The following is a 9,796-nucleotide window of genomic DNA, read 5'->3' on the forward strand; positions in this document are numbered from 1 at the left end:
TGCCCTTCATATGGAAGGAAGTCCACCGGTCTCCAAGCCACCTTCGAGGCCCACTGCGGGCGAGGCCACTTCTGAACGCAGTTTGATTTTAAATCCAAATTGCAAACCCAAACTTAACTCATGTCCAGGGGTGAGACTCATTTAAGCAATTTCAGAAAAATGAGACTTTCACTTGAATTTCCCACGTGCACACCAATCATCCCAGCGGGTTACCACGAGGCATCTGCCCACAGCTTACCTGGGGGGCAGACTCACACTCACACCAATCATTCACACTGACTCTCAAACAGCAGGTCAGGTCCGTCTGCGTGACTACTTTCTGGACAGACAAGGGACACCATTATCCCGCGTGATGGCTTACCCCTTTTCTATCCCTTCCTGTATCTACAAGTCAGGAGTGGGTGCTCCGGGCACGACGGGGTATCGGACCTTAGGAGGCGTCCTGGGATGGGGCGGGGGGGTCCTGGCCTTCCGGCTCCGGAGGGGGCGCAGGCACGGCTTCCTTCTTCTTGGCCGCCAGGAACTCGTGGATCGCGCGCTCTATCTGCGGCCTGAAGATATGATTTAGCTTGGGGTCCACCACCTGAGAAATAATTCTGTCCACTCCAGCTTCCAGCATCCCCGACCTTGTGCAGACAAAGAGATCATTCTGTTAATTAGTTCCTCTGAGTCGCTTTCGTCCCCAGCAAGTGTCATGTGAGAGCCCAGGACACAGCCACCTGATCAGTGCTGCGGCCACTCTCGCGAGTCCTTTCCAAGGGCAATCCCCTTACACACAGGGTTCAGGCTGCTGTTTTCCCTTTGGAGGAGTAACCCTCAACCAGAGCTGCTATTACTCCTCGCTCACAAGCTCATCCTCTACAACAGGCGTCCCCAAACTGCAGCCCCCTGAGGCCATTTATCCGGCCCCCACCGCACTTCCGGAAGGGCCACCTCTTTCATTGGTGGTCAGTGAGAGGAGCACTGTATGTGGCAGCCCTCCAACGGTCTGAGGGACAGTGAACTGGCCCTCTGTGTAAATAATTTGGGGACCCCTGCTCTACAACCTTGGCCCTGCGCGGATCAACCGACCAGGACTAAGCAGCCTCCGGCAGCACCCTGATACCAGCACCTCCCCCCACATACACACAAACGCACAGCGCTAGGCTCCCTGCTTAGTCAGCCTTTCCCCGCAGCCTCAGCCGGGCTGGGACCCAGGACTCACACTGGGGACCTGGCGGCAGACAAGGCAACAGGGAGCAAACTGGTTCTAAGCCCATAAAGTGCTATAAAGTACACCCCAAACCCTTTTTGCAGTAGAGCAAAAACAGCCTAAATGTCTATCCAAACACGTGGCAGGGCCGTGAGAAAGAGTCCATGGAGGTTCAAACTGGGGTGTCCTCCATGAAACACACTGACACCCTCGTGGGCACGGGGGCGGGTTTTGGGCTTTCCCTTTGGACTTGGGAGATTTTGGGTCATTCAAGCTTTTGCGCGGGTACCAACAGGTCACACAGTGACTGGGCACAGTGTCAGGCTCAGCGAGGACACAGATGAGAGATCGCCACACAGTGACAAGTGAGATGAGGAACAGGCCCCAAACTGCTCAGGCTGAGCTGCGAGTCAAGTGCTCCCTGGATTCAGGGGCGACTAGCAGCTTATCAGCAGGAAGCCTGGATGTAAACACGCCACCATTAGAGCCCCGGGCGCTTTCAGGGAGACACGCATCAGACAGTGTGCTGGCCAAGGGGAGCAGGGACATGCAGCGAGGTCGGCCCCAGGCCCTGCCCCCTCCACGGCCCCCGCCCTCCCCACGGAGCGTTCACAGGGGCCATTACTGGAGTGGAAGCCCAGTCAGGGAAGCAGCTCCCTCACCCGCTGGAGGTGGTTTAAGCAACGAAGGAAACGTGAGATCCTGTCAGGAGCCTAAACCAAAAGGGAACTGAGCAGGTATCACGTGGCTAGAAGGCTTGTCCCAATGAGGTTCAATAGCAGAGCCCGATTTCTGGCCGAGCCTTCCACACCGTGGACGGATCCAGCTGAGGGCCTGGACGCCGACCAGCGCCAAGGCTGAAGCTGAGGTCTCATCGGGTGAGACCGTCCGGGGCGGAGGAGCCAATGCTCATCCCAAAAGTGCATGAGAACTCGCCTCCAATTAAACAGGTTAGCAAGAATCACAGAGAAATGTCCCTGTATTCAGTCCAAACTCATGTTTCCGGTTAAATACATTCTAAATCAAATCAATCAAATCAAGAAGCCAGGAAATTTATACGGGGTAAAAGCAGGCATTCTCTGTGAGAATAAAGACCCAGCACCTCGTGCCCACGATGCAGACGTTGAAGATGCCCGGGGATGTTCGGGCTACCGCGGACACTCGGAGAGCAGAGACTGCGTCTTACAACCTGGAGTATCTCTGGTGCCCCCGGTCGGGATGTGTGTGCACAGGAAGCCGACCTGGGCTGGAGAAACCAGCAAGAATCTCAGCGGAGTTCTGGGCTTACTAGAGCCGAACTTTCATAACGGAGCAGTCTGCCGCACGCGTGTGTGCCACCAGCTGTGCGCCACCGTCTGCCCATGGACAGTGACCGCCTCAGCCCCCCGCGTGTCCCTGCCCTTCGCTCCCGGTCCTGCTTACTTACTGAACCACGCTCTGCCTCAGCCCCCCCGCGTGTCCCTGCCCTTCGCTCCCGGTCCTGCTTACTTACTGAACCACGCTCTGCCTCAGCCCCCCCGCGTGTCCCTGCCCTTCGCTCCCGGTCCTGCTTACTTACTGAACCACGCTCTGCCTCAGCCCCCCCGCGTGTCCCTGCCCTTCGCTCCCGGTCCTGCTTACTTACTGAACCACGCTCTGCCTCAGCCCCCCCGCGTGTCCCTGCCCTTCGCTCCCGGTCCTGCTTACTTACTGAACCACGCTCCGCCTCAGCCCCCCCGCGTGTCCCTGCCCTTCGCTCCCGGTCCTGCTTACTTACTGAACCACGCTCTGCCTCAGCCCCCCGTGTGTCCCTGCGTTCGCTCCCGGTCCTGCTTACTTACTGAACCACGCTCTGCCCCAGCCCCCCGCGTGTCCCTGCCCTTCGCTCCCGGTCCTGCTTACTTACTGAACCACGCTCTGCCTCAGCCCCCCGCGTGTCCCTGCCCTTCGCCCCCGGTCCTGCTTACTTACTGAACCACGCTCTGCCTCAGCCCCCCGTGTGTCCCTGCCCTTCGCCCCCGGTCCTGCTTACTTACTGAACCACGCTCTGCCTCAGCCCCCCCGCGTGTCCCTGCCCTTCGCTCCCGGTCCTGCTTACTTACTGAACCACGCTCTGCCTCAGCCCCCCCGCGTGTCCCTGCCCTTCGCTCCCGGTCCTGCTTACTTACTGAACCACGCTCTGCCTCAGCCCCCCGCGTGTCCCTGCCCTTCGCTCCCGGTCCTGCTTACTTACTGAACCACGCTCTGCCTCAGCCCCCCGCGTGTCCCTGCCCTTCGCTCCCGGTCCTGCTTACTTACTGAACCACGCTCTGCCTCAGCCCCCCGCGTGTCCCTGCCCTTCGCCCCCGGTCCTGCTTACTTACTGAACCACGCTCTGCCTCAGCCCCCCGCGTGTCCCTGCCCTTCGCTCCCGGTCCTGCTTACTTACTGAACCACGCTCTGCCTCAGCCCCCCCGCATGTCCCTGCCCTTCGCTCCCGGTCCTGCTTACTTACTGAACCAGGCTCTGCCTCAGCCCCCCGCGTGTCCCTGCCCTTCGCCCCCGGTCCTGCTTACTTACTGAACCACGCTCTGCCTCAGCCCCCCGCGTGTCCCTGCCCTTCGCTCCCGGTCCTGCTTACTTACTGAACCACGCTCTGCCTCAGCCCCCCCGCGTGTCCCTGCCCTTCGCTCCCGGTCCTGCTTACTTACTGAACCACGCTCTGCCTCAGCCCCCCGCGTGTCCCTGCCCTTCGCTCCCGGTCCTGCTTACTTACTGAACCACGCTCTGCCTCAGCCCCCCGTGTGTCCCTGCCCTTCGCTCCCGGTCCTGCTTACTTACTGAACCACGCTCTGCCTCAGCCCCCCCGCGTGTCCCTGCCCTTCGCTCCCGGTCCTGCTTACTTACTGAACCACGCTCTGCCTCAGCCCCCCCGCGTGTCCCTGCCCTTCGCTCCCGGTCCTGCTTACTTACTGAACCACGCTCTGCCTCAGCCCCCCGTGTGTCCCTGCCCTTCGCCCCCGGTCCTGCTTACTTACTGAACCACGCTCTGCCTCAGCCCCCCCGCGTGTCCCTGCCCTTCGCTCCCGGTCCTGCTTACTTACTGAACCACGCTCTGCCTCAGCCCCCCCGCGTGTCCCTGCCCTTCGCTCCCGGTCCTGCGTACTTACTGAACCACGCTCTGCCTCAGCCCCCCGCGTGTCCCTGCCCTTCGCTCCCGGTCCTGCTTACTTACTGAACCACGCTCTGCCTCAGCCCCCCGCGTGTCCCTGCCCTTCGCTCCCGGTCCTGCTTACTTACTGAACCACGCTCTGCCTCAGCCCCCCCGCGTGTCCCTGCCCTTCGCTCCCGGTCCTGCTTACTTACTGAACCACGCTCTGCCTCAGCCCCCCGCGTGTCCCTGCCCTTCGCTCCCGGTCCTGCTTACTTACTGAACCACGCTCTGCCTCAGCCCCCCGCGTGTCCCTGCCCTTCGCTCCCGGTCCTGCTTACTTACTGAACCACGCTCTGCCTCAGCCCCCCGCGTGTCCCTGCCCTTCGCCCCCGGTCCTGCTTACTTACTGAACCACGCTCTGCCTCAGCCCCCCGTGTGTCCCTGCCCTTCGCTCCCGGTCCTGCTTACTTACTGAACCACGCTCTGCCTCAGCCCCCCCGCATGTCCCTGCCCTTCGCTCCCGGTCCTGCTTACTTACTGAACCACGCTCTGCCTCAGCCCCCCGCGTGTCCCTGCCCTTCGCTCCCGGTCCTGCTTACTTACTGAACCACGCTCTGCCTCAGCCCGTTGCGCAGCTGGTTTTTGTTCATCGTGGGATTCCACTCCTGCTTATCCAGATGCGTCGACACAAAATTATCCACCTTCTGCCTCAGGTTTTGGTAAGCTGGCTAAAACGTTAAAAAGAAGGGGCAAGGTGAGAAGTTACACGCATCAGTTTTGGTCATCAGTCATTCAGAACACTGCTTTTCGTAGAAACGCCATTTCCAAGCTGGTAAACACACGTCCATGGTGACTGCGGAGACCACGCGGGACAGGGCATGAAATAACGGCTAACGCGAGCGCCCACTTCATGGTGGGTGGGCACAGTGCCAGGTGCTCTGTTAGCTCATTTACTTTTCAAGCAACTCTCTGAGGTGGTCCCTATTATCTCTCTTCTCCTGTCTCCCTTTTAGAGATGAGAAATTTAGGCTTAAAAAAAAGGAAACTTGCCCACATGGCGAAGCCAAGGTTAGACTCGGGCTCCTTCTGAATCAAAGGAACCGGGTTCGAGCCCAGCTCCACTGGCTGCCGGTTCTTGGACTTTGCAAGTCCCACAACCTCTGAGCCTCGGTGACTTCCAACGGGAACACAGTAATATCACTGCCCCACTTACCTCGCAGGGCATTTATTCTCAGCGACGAAGGCCCAGCAAGCCCTCTGCGTGGAAGGGGGGCCTCCCAAACCCCAGCATGGCGAAGCCCAAGGCTACGGAACACTGGGAAAGGGCGAGGGGAAGCACCACTGAAGTCCAAAAAGGAGCTGGGAGGTACTTACTGATCCCAGACCCAACTGGATCAGAACACGATTAGAAGGAACTTGGGGACACACAGAACGCACGTTCTGTGCCGCCCGCCAGCCGCTCGTCTCTGCCCCGGGTGTGACACGGCACTGCTCGCCCCTCCTGATCCTTCCCGACCCGCTGACGCCCAGCTGAGCTATGTGATTTGCTCTGGTCACTGGAACGGTAGTGACGAGAGACCTTAACGGTGGTCGTACTGCCTGGCTTCTCTTCTGCTCTGCGACTCTTTGTGACAGCAGCCCTGTGAGCCCCCCCCCCCAGCCTGGGTGATACACACGCAGCAGGCCGAACCCCACCCCACCAGCGGACGCCGACCGAGACCAGCTGAACTATGGGGACCTGCAGCCCTGCCAGCACGAGAACAAACGCTCATCCTGAGACACTGCATCTGGTTCACTACGCAGTGTTATCATAGCCAGAATTGCTAACAGTGGTAAATGAAACCAACAAAAGAATCAGTCGGCCTTAACTACACGAGTGGCCTCTTCCAAAGGGCCAAGAAAATGACTCACAAACATAAGGCTGTCCACGAAACCTGGAAAGAGGAAGGAGGGAGGTGAGTGAGAATTAAGATTCTCCTTTACTGCCCTGGCCGGTTGGCTCAGCGGTAGAGTGTCGGCCTAGCGTGCAGAGGACCTGGGTTCGATTCCCGACCAGGGCACATAGGAGAAGCGCCCATTTGCTTCTCCACCCCCCCCCCTTCCTCTCTGTCTCTCTCTTCCCCTCCCGCAGCCAAGGCTCCATTGGAGCAAAGATGGCCCGGGTGCTGGGGATGGCTCTGTGGCCTCTGCCCCAGATGCTAGAGTGGCTCTGGTCGCAACATGGCGATGCCCAGGATGGGCAGAGCATCGCCCCCTGGTGGGCAGAGCGTCGCCCCATGGTGGCCGTGCCGGGTGGATCCTGGTCGGGCGCATGCGGGAGTCTGTCTGACTGTCTCTTCCTGTTTCCAGCTTCAGAAAAATGTAAAAAACAAAATAATAAATAATAATAATAAAATAAATAAAAAAAAATAATAAAAAAAAAAGATTCTCCTTTACCTGGTAACCACCTTCCCCTCTTCGCAAAGGCAAGGCCGTGGGGGCCTGACCCGCACTAAGACAATGCAGACGTCCCCCGGGAATGTTTAAAGGGGAGCCGCGAGTCCCTTTCTAATGGAGAAGCTAGAGTAAGACATACTTGAGGGACAGCCGTAACCAAAGAGATGAGCCTGCTCCACACGACAGGAAAGTGGCTATAAGGATGGAGATGAGACAGCCCCAGCGGAGCAGCCCGGGCCCAAGCGCCCCCTACCCTTCAGGCAGCCTGTCTGTCCATCCTTCCTCGGACCCCGTGAGTCAGCAAGATCCTCCCTCCGCTTCAAGGAGCTGGAATTAGATTCTCTCCTGGTAACTACGCATCCTGACTCTACACCCTCTATTCACAATAACTCACCTGGGCTGAGGTGACAGGTTACTGAAAAAGGACAGCAAATGTCCCCAGGAAACCTGAACAGGTCCTGACAATTCAGAATAATCCCCTCGTTCGTGAATGGAAAGGACCTCTGTGCCTGCCGTTACCCTCCCGTGGCATTCTCTCCCTCCCCCGACTCCCGCCGGTGGCTCCTTCCTACAGTTCAGGCACACTGCAAAGTGACCTGCGGGCCTAACCAGTGCACTTCCCCTACACACTTCCGCGGTCTGGGGTGGGGCCTATAAACACACATTTCTAACACGTTCTCAGGTGATGCTAATCGCAGGCCCGGCTTTGAGGACAGGTGTCTAAAGCAACAAAGAACTGAACATGTGCCTGAAAAGACACTGTCTTCGAGAACAACCTGGTAGCTACCAGAAGGAACATCTCAGCAGGTGTCACGCGTGGGGGGCTCCATTCCCTCTCTCTCAACACTTCATGTTAATTAAAAAGTAAATAAAAAGCATGCTACATCGATTAAGCCAAGTGAAACCTATTGGCACAGAAAAAACATGAGTGGGGAAGCTGTGATTGGGTCCTGGGTGGAAGCTCATCAGAATATCATCTGTATCTCGGGAACCCCTAAATAAGGAAAATTACACACCTCATTTCAAGGACAACACTACTACTTGGTTTTTAATCCTGGAGGAGGTAACAGTGTAGACCACTTATGGCATGTACTGTCTGGTCCACATACTTACTGGCTCCACCACGGAGTGCAGCCTGGAGGGCCGGGTGGTGACTGACTTGCCCGTCACCACACAGCTTGGCCGACACAGGCCCGTGCGCGGTCAATGAATAAACAGACTGGCTTTTCCTATCTTCAAGGTCTTTTTTTTTTTTTTTTTTTTTACAGAGAGAGAGTCAGAGAGAGGGACAGACAGGAACAGAGAGAGATGAGAAGCATCAATCATCAGTTTTTCGTTGTGACACCTCAGTTGTTCATTGATTGCTTTCTCATATGTGCCTTGACCGCGGGCCTTCAGCAGACCGAGTAACCCCTTGCTTGGGCCAGCGACCTTGGGTCCAAGCTGGTGAGCTTTTGCTCAAACCAGATGAGCCCGCGCTCAAGCTGGCGACCTCGGGGGTCTCGAACCTGGGTCCTCCGCATCCCAGTCCGATGCTCTATCCACTGCCTGGTCAGGGCTTCAAGGTCTTAGTTTAAGCTCACAGCCCTGTTGTGACGTAGGCTCAGAGAGGAGAAACAACTGCCCCAGAGAAGCCCAGCCAGTAACGAAGCCTCCTAACCCTACAGCCCGAGTCTTTGTTAGAGAAGCTTCTGAACTTGAACATTCCAGCAGCTACCACATGTCTGACACAAACACACAAGATGTTCACTGAATCCAGACAACCTTGGCAACGAGGTAAAATGAAATGGCGTTTTACTGCGGGGCAGGGAGGCTGACCTATGCCATTAGAATCTAAAACAGGCGCCTGATGGTGCTGCAAACCGGCGGTTGCTGGCTCGACAACAACGCCCTCTCCCTCAAGTGCAGCACGGGCAAGGGTGCAATCACCGAGCTGGAGAAATGCAACAAACGGCTACGCTGTCGAAGATCCTGCATTCAAATCATTCCCGCGTCCTTACCTGGTTTTCTCCACTACTAACATAGGGGAGGTTTGTTACTGACGGGCTTAAAGAATCCCATTTCGGGGAAATCAGCCTAGACTGTAGGCTCTAAAACCTGCGTGGGAACCCCAGGTTGCTTCAGAGCAGCGAGTGGGCTCAATCAGACCGCTAACGCGACCGGGACCCCAACCCACGTGCGCGCGGCTCAGGTGCGGCCCCCAGCGGTCCAACCTCGCAGCTGAGATTTTCGCAGGTATCTTTGTTTCTCTCTCCGCAAAGCGGCAACCTGGGCGGCCTCCCGCCGGCCCTATCCCGTCCCTGCGGGCTCGGTACCTTGGTGTCCACGTCGGCCAGGCAGTCCCGGCGGAAGCTGTCGAACAGGCCCCGGCTCTTGAGCTGCTCCACGATGAGCGCGATGAGCTGCGGGTCGCCGGGGGGCAGCGAGGCCGGGTTGATGGGGCCGCCACTCCCGCCGGCCCCGGCTGCGCCCGTCCCCGCCCCCGCCGCCGCCGGGCCCGCTCCGCCGCCGCCCCCCGCGCCCGCGCCCCCGCCGCCGTCCGCCATGGCTGCGCCCCGGGTCCGCGAAGGAGACCTAACACGGCTTCTTCTCAGGGGCAGAGGGCCGGGGTCGTGGAGCGGTGGCGGCGGAGCCAGAGCAGGAGGAGGCGGCGGCGGCCGCGGCGAAAGATGAAGAGGAGGGGGCGGCAGCGGGAGAGGTGGCAGGTTCGGGGACAGCGAAGGTAGTGGAAGGGGCGGCAAAGACTGCCCGCTCCACCCCAGGCGCGCCTCTGATGACGTCACCACGGGCCTTTGCATTGTGGGACGGGAGGTTTTCGACACTCATCTCTGGCGTTCTTATAGGCAGAAGACTGGAGGGCTGGAACTACAACTCCCGGCAGGCTTCGGACCCGCTGGTCGCCAGTTTGTGGGGCAGTATGGGAATTGTAGGCTTAGGCCCTCCTGATTTCGGCCACCTGGGCTGGCTTTTCTCATCCATCACTGCAATCCTTGCTCTAAATCAGACTCTCTTAGCAGTGCATGATTATAAGAATCACCCTCCGGGCTGACTACAGG

At 58.4% G+C, this 9,796-nt stretch overlaps 1 protein-coding gene across 1 annotated transcript; it reads right to left on the bottom strand.

Moving 5' to 3' along the window:
- Window positions 1–425: 425 nt before the first annotated feature.
- BOD1 (biorientation of chromosomes in cell division 1) lies at window positions 426–9,466 on the bottom strand. The gene is made up of 3 exons (XM_066273315.1): window positions 9,056–9,466; window positions 4,908–5,032; window positions 426–626 (listed from the first exon to the last, which is right to left on the bottom strand). The coding sequence occupies exons 1-3, from the start codon at window positions 9,284–9,286 to the stop codon at window positions 431–433; spliced, it is 552 nt and encodes a 183-aa protein (XP_066129412.1). The 5' UTR covers window positions 9,287–9,466; the 3' UTR covers window positions 426–430.
- Between the last annotated feature and the right edge of the window lie 330 nt (window positions 9,467–9,796).

Source organism: Saccopteryx bilineata, chromosome 4 (genome assembly GCF_036850765.1).
Source record: "Saccopteryx bilineata isolate mSacBil1 chromosome 4, mSacBil1_pri_phased_curated, whole genome shotgun sequence".
NCBI lineage: Eukaryota > Metazoa > Chordata > Mammalia > Chiroptera > Emballonuridae > Saccopteryx > Saccopteryx bilineata.

Coding starts and splice junctions, on each gene's coding strand:
- BOD1 (XM_066273315.1), bottom strand. CDS start 9,286: ATGGCGGACGGCGGCGGGGGCGCGGGCGCGGGGGGCGGCGGCGGAGCG. Junction 5,033..9,055: donor TGGCCGACGTGGACACCAAG/GTACCGAGCCCG, acceptor TTAACGTTTTAG/CCAGCTTACCAAAACCTGAG. Junction 627..4,907: donor CTGAGGCAGAGCGTGGTTCA/GTAAGTAAGCAG, acceptor TGTCTGCACAAG/GTCGGGGATGCTGGAAGCTG.